This window comes from Crinia signifera, chromosome 7 (genome assembly GCF_055691185.1).
Source record: "Crinia signifera chromosome 7, ASM5569118v1, whole genome shotgun sequence".
NCBI classification, from domain to species: domain Eukaryota; kingdom Metazoa; phylum Chordata; class Amphibia; order Anura; family Myobatrachidae; genus Crinia; species Crinia signifera.
The window spans coordinates 41,967,761-41,984,024 of NC_139223.1; the positions used below are offsets into that span (position 1 = coordinate 41,967,761).

Genomic DNA, 16,264 nt, shown 5'->3' on the forward strand with positions numbered 1-16,264 from the left:
TCCATGGGGGATCTTGACACCAGCAAAATTGCTTAGCACAGATCTCTACGTGTGAATGCCCCTTTAGGCTCCATGAATCCAGAAAGTTTGGGAACCACTGCTATATATGTATAACAAAGAAACAAAACTTTTTGCAGTTGGCACTAACAATAGACAATGTCAAACCTGTGAGCATAGCAACTACAATACCCCCCCCCCCCCACACCCCCAATAACTTCAATAACTGTTTGCCTAGCTCTATCATGGCAGCTTCCACTTAAGGCTATAAAAGGCCTAGTTGGGTGCTATTCACCAACCAGCCCTGTATAGATGTCCCCTCTGTATCTGGGAGGTGAGTATGTATATGTCAGGGTGTGCTGGGCATAGGATTGAGGTCCCCCTCCTCTTTATTTGCCATACTGGTAGCGCCAATAGCAAAAGTCTTTCTTGGCGACACATCTGTATGTGGTGAGTAGGACCAATGGTTCCATGTCCTTTCCCCATGTACATGCTTTGCCATTGGATGAGAGGTTTTAGCAAATCACAGAAGGTATCCAGCCTTGGCATTGTGCTATACAGTATTACCCTGTTTTTATTCTATTTTCTGATGTAAAGACAGGGAAGGAAATGTGCGACAGACTTTTACCTAGCACCTATAAATAGATCTATTCTTAAAGGTTCGTCATAACCTGGATGGCCATGGTTCGTGCATCTGTCCCATAATCCTCTTCTTTCTCCTGCCAGAACCCTTCTTGCTAAGCTGGGTACATACAGGGTGATATATCGGCTGTTCCAACAAACAGCAGATATAATGCAAGCAGGACAGCAGGTGTATACAACAAAATATGTCTGTGAACGACTAGGTATTTAGTCTGCCCTGCAGCACATCCGAATTCCTGGTATATATACAGATAAATCTGGGTTTCTGGCTGTGTGTACGGGGGTCGGCACACTGGCTGCAGGGACTGACCTCCCATCTGGGCGGGCAAATTCAAATGTGAGGATGACACATCGAGCGGCCAATCAGTAAATGTATATGCTTACCTGAACCTGAATTGGCCACCTCCGCCAAGCTGGCGTAATGTGTACCCAGCTTACATCTTATTTATAGTTTGTCCATCCTCACCTGACACGGGAGAGTGGCTTTCTAGAAATGAGCTGGTTTCCTCCGTAACCACGGATCACTTGAGGTAGCGTTGGCGTCATTACATAGGTATTTAGCTTTAGAACAGACTTGTCCTTTGCGTTAAAACATTGAATGCACAAAATCCTAGCTTGTGTTCTATTGTAAGCATCATTTAAAGGGCTGTAATTTGACCCACATCTATATGGAAGGCCTTTCGGCGCTGTAGAATAAGCATAAGACAACCCTAGTGTATAACTATGTCCACAGCGCTTTGTCACTCCTCTGCAGCGGGGTTGTCATGTCACGTTAGGAGGGGATGATTCTCTGATTAAAGAAAACCTCAGTGACTGACAGCTTGGCAGACTTGCGTTGCAGAAACGCATTGTGTGGAATGATTGATTCATACATGGGGGCAGGCAGATCATGTCACAGCAAATAATTCTCCGCTCTACGACTTGTATCAGATGTAATTAAGGCCTGGCCTTTATTATAGAGGAGGAGGTTCCGCTGCCTGTAATGGAGATGGGGTAGGTACATTTTTATTATAAAGACATGCAGTAGGAGGTTAGTGTAGCGCTGAACACTGGGGGACGGGAAACGGTCATCTGTCAGACCACACTTAGGTCGACAGTCATTAGGTCGACCCCAGAAGGTCGACTGGCCCCAAGGTCGACAGGGGTCAATGTCGACATGAGTTTTTAACTGTTTTTTGAGCTGATATGTGCCGAGTCGACAGGCGGTATTTCATGCCCTACCATCCACTAGGGCTTGGTGGGAGAATAAAATAGTGTGCCCGAAGCATTGCGAGCAAAACGAGGGGCTGCGGTTCAACTCCAACTGTGTCCATGTCGACTGTGTCGACATTTGGGTAAAAAAAACTGTGAAAAACTCATGTCGCCCTAAACCCATGTCGACCTAAACCCATGTAGACTAATGACTGTAGACCTAAGTCTGGTCTGACAGATGTACAGATTCCTGGGGGACATGTATTATTGCAGCACTTCTGTTCTGCTTGCAGGCTACGGAGGCACGGGGAGAAATCAGGTACCGCAGTTGTGGTGATATCCGCAGTGCCGGCAGCAGCTCCCGCCTAGGTGGGCTCTGGCTCTTGTGGCTGATCTGCAAGCACACTTGTTTTGATGCAGAGTTTAAGGCCAATTGTCGTTTCCCCTGCACCTAATGGCGTGATTGTTGTTCAGAGCTTAGCAAGCCCTGAAACGCCGCCCGGCTGAACCTCCGCTCTCCCCCGCTGAACCTCCGCTCTCCCCCACTGAACCTCCGCTCTCCCCCGCTGAACCTCAGCTCTCCCCCGCTGAATATGATCGGTCGCTGACCATCGAATGTTTTCTCTCCCCTTCGGAAATACAACTGAACTGACTTTTATTTCCGTTGGTGTTTGCCAAAGAGGGGGCAGGCTCTGATGTCACGTGACTGGCATCAGCCCACGCGCATTCCCAGGGGGACGCCCATAAAACGCTAGGAGTCGTCCGTCCGTCCCCCCCCCCCGTTTCCGCCTTCGGCCCTTCCTCCCCGTAACGAGCGGCCCGGCGAGTGTGTAACTTGCTGAAGCTATTTGGAGCCGGGGTTTGCGCATGCAAAGACATGCGCATGTTCCAACCTGACCATCATGGCTGTAGCCGAATACGAATCGGCCCCTGAATGTGTACATTCTACTGTTTGCAAAGCTGCATCCATCTTTTGCAGCATTGTAGTACGCATGCACGAGGCCGTCCTGCGGTAAATGCCTGCTACTCTTTTTAACCGCTGGCCGATAGCAAGGTGATTGACAGAAAGACGGTGTTTGGTAACCGTACGATTTCTGGGAGTGTCAGGGAAAACGCAGGCATTTGATGGGAAGGTGTGTGATGTCCGCTCCGGCCTTGATCCGACTGTTTCTATTGCAGCCGTCCAGGAAGTCCTGGGCTATGCACACACTGGGGAACTCATTCGATGGTGAGCGGATTTGCAGGCGAATCCCTGATCCAGCTACTCTTTGCAAGCCACGCAAGGCAAATCACAGGCTTACACTGGGCGGGATTTCTCTGCGGTAGGGCACCGTATACCCGAACCCTTGGTATTGGACAAATTAAGTCACCATCACCTTATTGGTGAAACGTATGACACTGGTGAGCACAAATATCCCCAGCAGTAATCCAGTTCCAGTGTCTTCTGGCTACTTGTTTCTGAGAGACTGTTATCCACTTTCCCTACACGCATGGCCAAACTGTGGCCCTCCAGCTGTTGTGAAACTACACATCCCAGCATGCCTTGCCATAATTTTAGCATTCCCTAATAGAAAAACTGGGGCAAGGAATGATGGGACATGTAGTTTCACAGCGGCTGGAGGGCCATAGTTTGGCCATGCCTGATCTAGGTGTATTCGTGTTATCACACAAATTCTTAATGCGTATGTTGGAATTCTATTCACCCTTTCTGCCATAGCTGTAGGTACACCAATCCAAACTTGGAACAATCCAGTCACCTGACCAGAACGGGTGGCAGGCACAGAGCACATACAGTTTCTGGCCATAGACGGATGCGGTCGTTGTCCGTCTGGGTTTTCTAGCTGTACCGGTAGACATGACAATGTATTGTAGTACGGCATGCAGCAGCACGTTTTACTTACCTACTTAATCACTCTTACGTTAACTTGTTCCAGATCCATTTCTGCTTTTGAATTAAATCCAAACTAAGAACAGAAAGCGTCACTATAACTTAAATATCCTGTATTATTAGTCTGCATCACTAAAACGGATGATTAGGCAATTTGTCATGGTAATGTACTTCTCCAATAAAACATTAGTCCATTTAGGCCTGTACACTCCCTGCTGCAGCTTTTAATTAAATACATTTGCATTATTTTTTAGCTTTCCTGCACTTCCTCCATTGTCCTAATTGACTCATTTGAATAACAAGTTTGTTCATCACGTGATTTAAATCTATGACGGCCTATGATTGCTCCTCATCCTTGTTTCTACACACACACACACTGTAACGTAGCCGGCATGGAGTGTGATTGCAGACGACCTACCATGTGTGGGCTTGTCGTGTCTGATCAATATCCCATCCTGTTAGGTCACACTTTAGCGGGGAGGGAGATCTGAAAAACAAAGTCATATGATAATTCCCATCACTGTATGTAGCCCCCATTGCACCTGGCAGATCCGCAGCACAGTCTGATGAACTCCTGAGCAAAGGTCTAATAGCTGACTGCTTTCTGGTCTCTGCATTTGGGCAGCAGAAGTGGGTAACTGGGATCTGCTTGGGATTTGCTGTTTGGCCTGCGTTAGTGGGTTAGACCACTGGCACTTGGGTCTAGCAGACTACTGCAGCTTGGATGAATGTCTGCAATGCACCTTTTTTTTGTCGTTAACCAAAGCCACTTTTGTCTCTTCTCCTGTAGGCTTCCGGTCCACATGGCTGCCCCCTCTGCTTGTGGACAGTGGTCGTGCTGCCGCTGTACCTTCCTGAATCCCCATGGGCAGCGACACTGCTCCATCTGTGAAGCTCCGCGCCACCTGCCGGACCTCAACCACATCCTGCGCCTGAGCTCTGCGGAACAACGTTGGTCTTGCAGCCGCTGCACCTTCTCCAATCTTACTCCCACCAACCCTTCACCTCCTCTTACGGGCTGTCAGCTTTGTGGGTTCTTGCCACCTCCGCCTGTTTCCAATGGCATCCCGAGCACACCACACGAGGAAGCCGTATCCCCCGTCCAGGAGTCGGAGGTGGAGGACATGAAAGCCTCTAGTCTCCCGCCTGCAACAAGTGCAGGGTGGAGCTGTCCTCGTTGCACTCTACATAACACACCGGTATCCAACTCCTGCTCAGCATGTGGTGGCCCACGTAAATTGTCCTTGCCCAAAATACCCCCAGAGGCATTGGTGGTCCCAGAAATTGTCCCACCACCTGCTGCCTTTCAAGGCACAGATGAACAAGCAACTGTTCCTCTCCGTGAGCCAGACCCCGCACGACCTCTTCCTCCGCTGCCACTATCACCCGGTCCACATAATATTCCTGTTCCCAGAAGTAGAAGGGAAGTGGCACCGGATAATCCGCTCTCTCCTCCTCCTGCTCCAAATCGGCTTCCTAAACGCTTGAGCGTCTTGGAAGAAGAAGTAATGGCATCTGATGCTACACCAACCTCTACTGAGCTACAAAGTCCAGACACCAGCTGGCAGTGTGGGAAATGCACTTTGCGCAACCTTGGCAGCACCAGCAGATGCCGAGTATGTGGGACAGTACGGGAAAGTGAGAGAGAGAATGGCCCAACTGTAACTGAGGTCCTACCGTCGCCCTCCAGCACACCAGTACTCCCCGTGCCTGCTCCCCGTAGGGTAGAGTGGTCCTGCCCAGCTTGTACCCTCCTAAATGAAACTCATTCTACAAACTGTGTAGCCTGCCACACACCGCAGGGCTACCTCGCACAGCACCGTAAGCAGAGGACACGGATGCTCCGGCGGAGAGAGAGTGTCCGGGCCGAGACCAAACGGCAGACGGATGAAGGAGAAGCCAAGGAACTTTGGGAGAACATTGTCAGCTTTTGTCAAGAGGTGAGCTGGTTCTTACTAACCCATACTAAGGGGCAGACCAAATGCTTTTATTACCTCCTATGCTGCTTTCTTCATCATTATAGGCTTGGTAAAATTGTTGGTAAAACCAAGACCATGGCTTGCCTACAAAATGTCCTGGAGAGCCCCTTATTGTGAAACACTTGCCATGCCCAGCCCTTCCCCTGTTTCTCATGCTGCATCTTAGGGGCACTGTGACCGTCCTCGCAAAGTACGCATACACAGATTAGTGACCATCGGTGATAAACACCAACCATCAGGCTAGTGTACATAGGCCATTGTGACAGTTTGTTAGATCACTTACTCATCCATTCTTTATTTAAAACAATTATTTGTCTTGGCATGTTCCCATTGATTACTCTGCCCAATACTTCCCTGTTACCCTTACTGGCATTAACAATGATATTAATACTCTCTGATCCCTCGTTCATCCTACTTCCAACTCTCTTTGTTGAATCCCATATTCTAGCATTACTATTTCTTCGGGAATAGGGTAATATTACTGTGTCCAAGTACCTAACTTTTTATCAGTTTTATCTACAGATGTGCAGATCTGGATTTACCTGCATCTCAAAATGGGATCTTATATGCTATTCGTCTGTGACATGTTTTGGAGCCAAAACATGTGACAGCTGATAGCCAATAAGATCCCGTTTTGAAATCCGGGTAAATCTGAGTAAATCTAGATCTGCACATCTCTAGATATCATCTGTAATCTATTCAATGGCAAGTAAATGTAACTATTTTATCCAGAACTGATGAGCGAGGTCTTTGGGGGGAATTAATTTCTATACGATAGGCCGCCGCGCTGCACACAGTGACTATAGTGCCAACATCACCGTGGGCGCGATGTCATTGCTGGAACAGTACGTCACGCACAGTTCACCCCTTTGACTGGATAACAGTAAGATGTAATTAAATATACATCAATGATTTTTTTTTTTTTAATACATTTGTAGTTTTATTTAAAAACAGAAGAGAAAATGGAGAAAGTCTTGGGGGGGGGGGGGGGGGGGGGCATCTTCCGATGCACAGAATTAAGTGCTCAGACATATAGGCCACAACCTAAAATTTGGTATTCCTATAGGGAGTCATGTATTACACCTTGGAGAGAGAGGAAGTACAAACCCATAAGCTCCTAACAGGCTCTGGGACAGATGCACTAAGCCTGGGGAGGTGATAATGCACCAGCCAACCAGCTCCTATCTATCATTTGCAGGCTGGGCTTGAAACAAATGACAGTTGGGAACTGATTGGCTGGTGTGTTATCACCTTCCACTTTATCACTTCGCCAGGCGCAATACACCTGCCACTGTTGTGTTTGATAAATGGCAGTTAGGAGATTACTGATTGGTATTTTATCTCTCCACGGTTTGATAAACGGAGAAGCTAAAAATAGAACTTTCAAAACCTATAAACGGTAAACGCCGAGCCTTCTAAATACACAGTGTCAGGTCAAACATGAGCACGTAAGAGCAGGCATGGTTATCACAGAACTATAAACCTGCTGGGTAACCACTTTAGAAGGGGAGAAGTTGCAGGCGCCATATATTTATTTAAGGTGGGGAGAAGTCCTAATCCCCGCTGCGCTTTGTAGTACCCAATTCACACCAACATAATTTCCCGGGTTGGTTGGTTGGTGGTAAGGGTAGGGTAGGTAGAGCAAAAAAGCCCCCCTCGGTCTTGGATCCCACTAGGGAGATTAGCCCCTGTTGGTCAGAATTGCGACTGTCGGGCAGTTGAACTGAACATCGAGACCCTGACTGCGAGTCATCCGACACCCAAAGAAGACTCCCAATACTTCAGGTCTCTACTGCACCATGGGAACATTGGGATAAGCTGCTCACATGACAGGGAAGGAGAGGGGCAAGGTCGGAACAAGAGACCCAAATGCACCATTGCGGGCTTGCTTCGATCGCCACGCTTCGGGCACCATGGCTTGCTCCACTTCGCCACCTGGTTACTAGAGGTAACCAGTGGTGGCATGGAGGCCTTGCTCCTCCCCCTGTGCATGAAAAGGTCCTTTAGCCCACTGGAATTTAGATCTAACCTATCCGACAAGTTTGAAACAGATCATTTTGCTTTCACTTTCTGTTAAGGAGTAATTTGGTCTGTCAAATGGCCTCTAGTGGTCCCTGGCGGTCCTTCACCTCAGAGGTGAGGAGTATTTAGCCTTTTATATATGTAGATGTATGGCATGAATATGCAAGTTTCTGCGTCCACTTAAAGTGCGTAGATTGGGAATGCTACATACCCCAGGACAGCTGAACCCGCCACTAATAGCCTGGGCAGCCACGAGCTGTTATAATATGTTTTCATTCAAAAAAGTCCCTTTCTGAGAACCCAACAGCCTCTGGAGTCTGTGAGATGCCAATGAGCCCCAGCAGTGTTTGCTGTTATACGCTTGTAGGCAGCGATCTCTGTAACAGCCTAGAACGCGGCCACGCTCAATAAAACCACTTTACCTGCACCTTGATATTCAATGAGGAGCCGCTAGAAGATGAACCTGACACCGAAGCTGAAACGGACACCTGACAGTTTGTTTCAGCACCACATTACATGACACTATTGTGTACACAATAACACCGTGGTTTCCAGTTAGTGTGCTGGCAGTGTGAGGAATCTTAGGAGGCTTAGGGGTGACGGACATCCATTGTGCAGGACTAGTGGCAGGTGACCGTATTGTAGCTGTATTTATATATAAAGTTCATTCATGCTTTTTGTATCGGGTGACATCCTGCCCTAAGAGAATTATCTCTAGCTGGCCATGCCGCATCTCAAGACTACAAGGCCAAGGTACGGCGGAGGTGTCCCACATCTATTGGGGACAGGGCTGTGCAAACAAAACAAAGCTCCCTCCCCCGAACATCCAATCACCAGTCTGCAAAATGTGTCACACTGACCGTACAAGATGAGGCTCTGCCAGGGTGGTGCCAAATACAGGTGTTGTGCCCCTACTGAAAATGTGCCACCTTCGCCCCTTCTTCTCTCATTTCTTTAATCAAGCCTCATTGCACCATTTGTGTATTTTGTTGGAAAACCCTCATCTCATCCAAGCCTTCCCATTTAGCTGCTGCTGACTGTTGTTACTCTGTAAACCCATGCACTTTGGTGGCACAGCTAGGTGCCCCTGTGCTAATTCTCTCCGCCTTACAGTATTTTGCTCTGCATCTTATCCAGTTTACGCTTTGTGTACAAGATCCAATGAGTAATTCTTAATGATATTACATTGCATGAAGAACCTTCTGTACAGGGCGCAGCCCTGGCAGCTGCTGAGCAGGTAACGGTAGAAAGCAGCAGCCAATGAGACACTGGCTTTCATTTTATGACCGAGACAATTGACAGCATCTGATTGATCGCAGTACGTCACATGATGACTTCACCAAAGCCAAGAGTTATAGTGTAATTCCATTTTGTATTGTGATTGACCCAAAATTGTTTTTATCATGTAGAAATATTATTGTGCGTCTTGTGTTTATGTTTATCTGTTCCTTCAGTATCTCTCCTATAATAGGTACAAGTGCCTCATTCTGAATTCCTATATCACCTCCCTTCTCTCTGTTTCCTGGTATTATTTGCTGGTCCTTCCTGACGGCTCTAATCCCTTGTGCTCCTCTCCTGCTTTACTTCTCACTCATTGCACAAAGCCGTGTGACTCTCATCAGAAGCTCCTCTCATTCTGTACTAATCTACTCTGTCATTCTTTCCCTCCTCTGTCCCCTTGTCACACTGCCTATATACTACTGCCCCCTCCTGACAGTTGTCCTCTTGGCTGTTCCCATCCCAGAACAGGGTCAATTTTGTGGATGACAGCTTCCCTCCTGGTCCCCGCTCTGTCGGCTTTCCGGAGTCTGATAGCGTCCAGCAGCGGGTGAAGCAGTGGCTGCGGCCACAGGAGATCAACTGTAGCATCTTCAAGGACCGCGCGGTGAAGTGGTCCGTCTTTCGAACTCCGAGACCATCCGACATACTGCAAGGGCTGCTGGGAAACTGCTGGTGAGCACGTGTGACCTGTATATCCTCTACAGATTCCAATGTCTTTGTATTTCGATTGTCGGAGATGAGATAACTGGACCATGGCTCCTCACTTCAGCTCGTCTCTGACAAGTGTACACTATGGAGATGTCTGCTGCTAGGGTAGGGTGGTAATGCCCAAACTGAAAGAGTTATGGGCACTAGGCCTACAGTTATTGTTCTGGTAGCAGTCTCTCACGTGTTATTGGTCCTTCACATATCATGCACATAATGTAGACATGTACATGGGCCTATGTATTAAAGAAATAGCAAAACAAATAGTCCCATACTTCACAGATGTACTGGGGCAATTTCCCGATCCCCCAACGTCCGAGCTGGGGAATCGGAAATGAACATGTTTCAAGCTCCCGATTCCCCGATTCTGTCCGCAAATGGTCAGGAAGAGCAAATTTGACATTTAAACATGCTTCATTTCCCTGACTGATCGCCGATAGTCGCAACCTGGTAATCTGGTGCGGATCAGCGCACAGACCATGTCTTGGTCTACATCAGGGATGGGGAACCTTCGGCCCTCCAGCTGTTGTTAAACTACATATCCCAGCATGTCCTGCTACAGTTTTGATATTTGGCCATGCTTAAACTGTTGCAGGGCATGCTGGGACGTGTAGTTTAACAACAGCTGTTGGGCCGACCTTTTGGTGTGGACCTATTGACATTGTCAGCCATTCCCATATCCTGCCGATCCCTGATTGGGCAGATCAGGGAAACGGACCGTTCAATGTATGGGGACCATTAGTCGTCCTGGAAAAACAACACTTGATTGAATATGCTAAATTATGCTTATTTGGTTATCGTATTGGGTGAGAAAAATGTTATGTTACATAATACTGGGAAATAGCAATTCACTTCAATAAATTACCCCTAATTGGCTCTAGCACTACTAAAGTCTGGGTAAGAATTGATGTTGTAAATCAGTGATGGCTAACCTTGACACTCCAGCTGTTGAACTACACATCCCAGCATGCCCTGCAACAGTTTTAGCATGGCCAAATAGTAAAACTGTAGCAGGGCATGCTGGGATGTGTAGTTCAACAACAGCTGGCGTGTCAAAGGTTAGCCATCTCTGATATAAATAATTAGGAAAACAGTCTATAGACTGCACACCCAGCTGCTTGTAATGAGACCTTGCTGAGATTTGTAGTTCTATGCCTAGAAGAAACGAAGCGGGGAAGCAGGTGCGCTGTGCAGCTATTCTCTGTTAGAGGTTGGCGACTGCAGACTGAACTCTGGGAGTTCTTGCTTGTAACTGTGCATCCTGCAACGCCCCCCTGTGGGCACAATGTGAATATGCAGAATTACTGGTGACTTATGTAGGATTTCCTGGTTCCTGTTGGTGTTTGCATAGTTTTTTGTTATCAAAGGGCAAACACTTGTAGTAAAGGCCCCCATACACTGGGCGATTCAGCTGCAATTGAGGCTCTTTCCCTGCGATTGTGGTGATGAATCTCTGGAAAAGAGCCCATATTGCAGGTGAATAACAGCAGCTCCGCTGCAATGATCGATCCGGTGCGAGTCACCCCTGCAGGATTGCTTCCGGCTCCATGCAGACTCGGTGGGGATTTTTTAGCATGCAATCTTGCTCAAGGGAGCGCTGCGTGTGATTTCTCCAAGGGTAGAAGTCGCAGCGGTGTATGGGGGCCTTAACTCCAAGGAATGGAGTGGTGTTTCAGTCCATTATGTTGCTGTAACTTTTCATCTGAAAGCTCATCTGTCTGTATATCCAGCGAGCCTGCACACCCTGCAGTGTATACAGGGGCTGTGGAACACACAGAATTCTTCAGCAACCTCTCTGACTGGGGATCTCTGCTCCTGCTCTGTTCTTTAAAGAACCTTTTCCACTGCCAGGAGCAAGATTTCCACCTCCTGCAGAGCCGGCGTAGGCAGTGTGCAACCTCTGTGGAAAAGCTCTTTAACTTCAAACCAGCCAGCGTACTAGGCATCCTCCTGTGCTGCGCTGACACCCTAACCCAAACCTTTGTGGATTAATTGGATACTAATAGCTTTTATGTCTTAGTGGTACCTGTGGTAGGAGCCGGCATACTTATTATACTGTACATTCTGTTTTTGCGGCATGAACCTCTTAGGCATGGTTGCTGTTACTGTAGAAAAAGCACCAGCTGTGATAATTTCCATCCACTTGGAGGCTACCTGATTTTGGGTTGTGGAAAGAGGACAGGCAGCAGCCAAGACCAGCCATGTACAATGATGAAACATGTATCTTGAGTAACAAAAGTTAGTGAAATAATATGAATTGCTAACCAAATTACCAAGCAGCCCAGGTCCCTAGTGACTGCATTGTCTGCAGCCTCCAGATGCCATAGGAGTTTTCTGCAGGGGAGTGGCTTCAGAGCACTCTCTGCTAATTGCAGTCTGGACTGGCAGGAATGTGGCTGTGATCAGCCGGGAGTGCTTCCTATGAGTAACCACTGCTAGGCAGTCCCTATGGGTGTTGGATATTACTGGGGAGGCTGCGGTACTGCACCCATAGGTAAAATCCACCACTGGTAGTAATACATGCTGCTGGTGGTCCATAGCTTGCTGCAAGGTATGTGTGTCCACCTGCTGAAATCCCAATAACTGGCTGTTTTGTGGAGGATTTCATTCATTTCTTTCCAATCAATGCACAATTTACTAAAGATCAATTTTAATACTTTTCTTATCCTATCTGCATCAATGATAACCAGCTAACATTTAAAAATCCACATTCAAAAAGTGTATTAGTAAATTGCATTTTTTTTCCAGAACACACAACTTTGATTTAGATCAATTGGAATTCTAATTTAATAGATTAGTAAATCTTTCCCTCTGAGATAATGGAAGTTAATGTCCAGATTTTACCACTGGTTATATCTATGCCACAGCGAAAACGTATAAAAGTAAGATACAGACGCATTGTAACCAGCCGCGGGTGTATGAGATTGCTACTTGTTGCAACATGACTGTAGTTATGGGAAATCCCCTACTGAGCCCAGCGGTAGGCAGCCAGTGGCTTTGCAGCTGTTGTATACTGAGGTTCATCTCGATATACAACAGCTGCAACTTGTAGTTCCGCCAGAGCTGGAGAGCCACTGGATGCCTACCTCCAGTCTAGCTTGGAACTTCACCTGCGCAGCACTGCTGTGTTTTGCTACAGATGTTACCTCATACACCTCCTACCATGTGGCCCACTCCTGCAGATGGCAGAAGTGGGCCGCCATGTCCACTGTAACTCTGCTAGCAATAGCTGTTTGTTCTCTGCTTGAAAATGGCGCTTGGTTCCAGTTCAAGTAAGAAATCTGCTCAGTGCGATATTTAATCCGTGTCTCCTCCTGAACTGATGCAGTTGGTATGCAACTCCGTGTATCTGTGTGCGACTTGAGTCTGTATACTGATAGTGTTCATTCTAGCACCCGCCATCTTTGAAAACCCATGCAGTTCCTCTTCCCTGCCTGGGGTGTCTGCTGTAGTGCTTCTAGCACAGTGTGGTCTGTATATCCGCACTGATATGCAAACCAGGCCTGTGCTAGAAACACCACAGCAGACCGCGACACCCCAGGCAGGGAAGAGGAACTGCATGGGTTTTCAAAGATGGCGAGTGCTAGAATGACCACTGTACTGAGCACAGCGGAACATGGCATGGGGAAAAACAGCGGCGCTACATTGTAGCGCTTCTTACACAGACTCAGATGCATGCAGATCTATAAATCTATTAAACAGTGTAGTCTCCTGGTTCATCACATTGTGAATAGTAGTGTTCATTCTAACACCGTGCACCTTTCTAAACCCGTACAGTTCTACTTTCCTGCCTGGGGTGTCGCACTCTGCTTTGGAGCTTTTAGCACAGTTTGGGCTGTCAGTACTGAGATATAAACTAGACTGTGCTAGCAGCACCAGAGCAGAGAGTGACACCACAGGCACAACGATACCGGAGTATTCAATTGCCTGCAGTAATTTATCATGGTTAATAATATCCCCAGAGACTATCCATTTAGCCCCTGCGGTTTGAGGTTTAAGCGTATTTTGAATCCCTAAGGACTTTGCAATTAGCCCTGTTTTTTCAGTAGTACTGTAAGTACATTTTTTCAGGCTACCAAATGGGAAGATTGAGCCAGTCAGGAATATGATAACAGTGATATCTTATGACGTCTTCTCGTTTGTTTAGGTTCCTGAGTGCTTTGGCTGTGTTGGCAGAGAGACCAGAGCTGGTGGAGCGGGTCATGATCACCAGGACAATTTGCCCAGAAGGCGCCTACCAGGTGCGACTATGCAAAGACGGGACGTGGAGCACAGTCCTGGTGGACGACATGTTGCCGTGTGATGAATCAGGATATTTGCTCTTTTCCCAGGTACACATTGCAGTAACCCTGCTGTAACACAGGCTTTTGTGTAATACATACAGTTTGGATTGGAGCAGACTGGTATTTGTCTTCCATGCAGGCCCAAAGAAAGCAGCTCTGGGTGGCTCTGATCGAAAAGGCCCTAGCCAAGCTTCACGGCTCGTACTTTGCCCTTCAGGCTGGCCGTGCCATTGAGGGCTTAGCCACTTTGACTGGAGCTCCCTGCGAAAGTCTGATGCTTCAGGTCAGCTCGACCAACCCCCGAGAGGAAACGGTAGACACGGACCTTATCTGGGCCAAAATGCTGAGCTCCAAGGAGGCAGGGTAAGAGCAAAGTCAAGGGTTAATACCTTTCCTTGATAATCTGGTTGTGCTGTGTCCTCTGTGATCACACAGCCACCGTACGGCTCGTTTCAGCCCTGTACACCGTGAAAGACTTCATCACCCCTTGAGTATGTTAATTAAACCTCCAGCTTCTGTTCACGAGAACCTTTTATCTTCGCCTTTGTAGGTTTCAGAAGGCTATTCTGGAGGGGTGCTTGAGATGCACTTATGTATGTTTAATATATATTTCGGATTCTTTTTTTTTTCTTCTTCCAATCTTGAGGATCCTTAAGGCTTTATCAACAAACTGATATGTGGGTTCTATTGTCTTTGTCTCCTATTAATCCAGGTTCCTAATGGGAGCTTCCTGCGGAGGAGGAAACATGAAGGTGGACGATGCAGCTTATGAAAGCGTTGGGCTTAGACCTCGACACGCGTACTCTATACTGGACGTGAGAGATGTCCATGTCCACGGTTCCCGGTGAGTATAAGATGTAGGCATTGGGCATGATCGTTGCGAGTAGAAGACCTGATCTATACCACTTGTGCCATGTCTGATCACCCTTCCGTACTTCCTTCAGTCTTCTCCGACTTCGGAACCCTTGGGGCCGCTTCTCTTGGAATGGTAGCTGGTCGGACGAGTGGGCTTTGTGGCCTTCCTCGCTGAAACATGAATTGATGCCTCATGGCAGCAGTGAGGGTGTCTTCTGGATGGAGTACAGTGACTTTATCCGGTGAGTTGCCCGCTAATTGTCAGGGATGGAAATATAAGTTGTAATAAAATGGTTTGTAATGTAAGGCCAACCTTATTATGTTGTATTATTCTACAGAGTAACTAACATAATGGCTATGTTCTATGTGATATACAGGGGCACCACAACAGTTAGGGGTGGGGGGCAGCTGGACTTACCTGCCACACCACCTATCTGATGACAGAGATGCGGGGTGAAATTTAATAGGGTGAGAGATTTGGTTTCTCACCTCAGGATTGTAGTACTGCTTTTGTGTGCAGTACTGCGACACTGTTGCACAGTATAGATTGCTGCAGTTGCACTTCCCTGAAGACTCTGGGCCCTAGTGCCTGCAGTGTATGCGGTATAGGAGTAAGCATAGAGTGCTTCTCTCCCAGCAAGCTATATATATATATATATTCTCCTGCAGGATTACATGGGGTATAGAACCTTAAACCAGTATTTTTTCTAAATTACGGTAAACTCTTTATCCATTCTAAACATTGTCCGGACCCTCATAGTGTACGCTCTTCACAAACCCTGCTGATCGTCTTTCTCTGTATCCGTAAGGATCTGCGTGCTCTAGTGACTTGAAATATACCCCATTCACACCAGCCAAATTTCCCGGGTTGGGCCCGGGAACAACCCGCGACAAGCGCTGGTGTGTAAGGACAGCGGCGGCGGATGATGATGACGCAGCTCTCCGGGGCGCCCTCACTGCCGCCGGAGAGCTGCGTCATCTGCATCCGCCGCCTGACTTGTCATCTGCGCCCGCCGCCTGACTTGTCATCTGCGCCCGCCGCCTGACTTGTCATCTGCGCCCGCCGCCTGACTTGTCATCTGCGCCTGCCGGCTGTGTGGATCCCAGGCCTGCACCGAGGACCAGCAACCGGGGTGAGTACTCGCTGCCATCCCGCCGGCATCAAGCCACCTGCCCGCCTCCTCCCTGACAGCCCCTTCACACACCAGAAAATGCAGGGACTTTTCTTGTGTGAAAGGGGCCAATGCAGGAATGGCCCGGCATGATCCCTGGGCCATATTCCCGGGTGGGTCCCTGCATTTTCTGGTGTGATAGGGGTATTATTAGCTGCCAGCTGCTGACTGGATGAGCAAGTCACTGCCAAATCAGAAGCCAGTTGTATGTGCTTCATACTCTTGTAACTAGGTTGCACATGCAGATGT

General features: G+C 47.8%; 1 protein-coding gene across 2 annotated transcripts in view; it reads left to right on the top strand.

Annotated features, from left to right (window-relative positions):
• Positions 1 to 16,264, top strand: part of CAPN15 (calpain 15) — a 49,354-nt gene that overhangs the window by 25,901 nt on the left and 7,189 nt on the right. For both annotated transcript variants that reach the window (XM_083152906.1, XM_083152905.1), the window contains exons 2-7: positions 4,509 to 5,658; positions 9,464 to 9,672; positions 13,853 to 14,036; positions 14,128 to 14,351; positions 14,701 to 14,832; positions 14,933 to 15,085. In XM_083152906.1, the coding sequence (XP_083009032.1) occupies positions 4,522 to 5,658; positions 9,464 to 9,672; positions 13,853 to 14,036; positions 14,128 to 14,351; positions 14,701 to 14,832; positions 14,933 to 15,085 (2,039 nt within the window). In that variant the 5' untranslated portion in view covers positions 4,509 to 4,521. The remainder of the gene's footprint in view (positions 1 to 4,508; positions 5,659 to 9,463; positions 9,673 to 13,852; positions 14,037 to 14,127; positions 14,352 to 14,700; positions 14,833 to 14,932; positions 15,086 to 16,264) is intronic.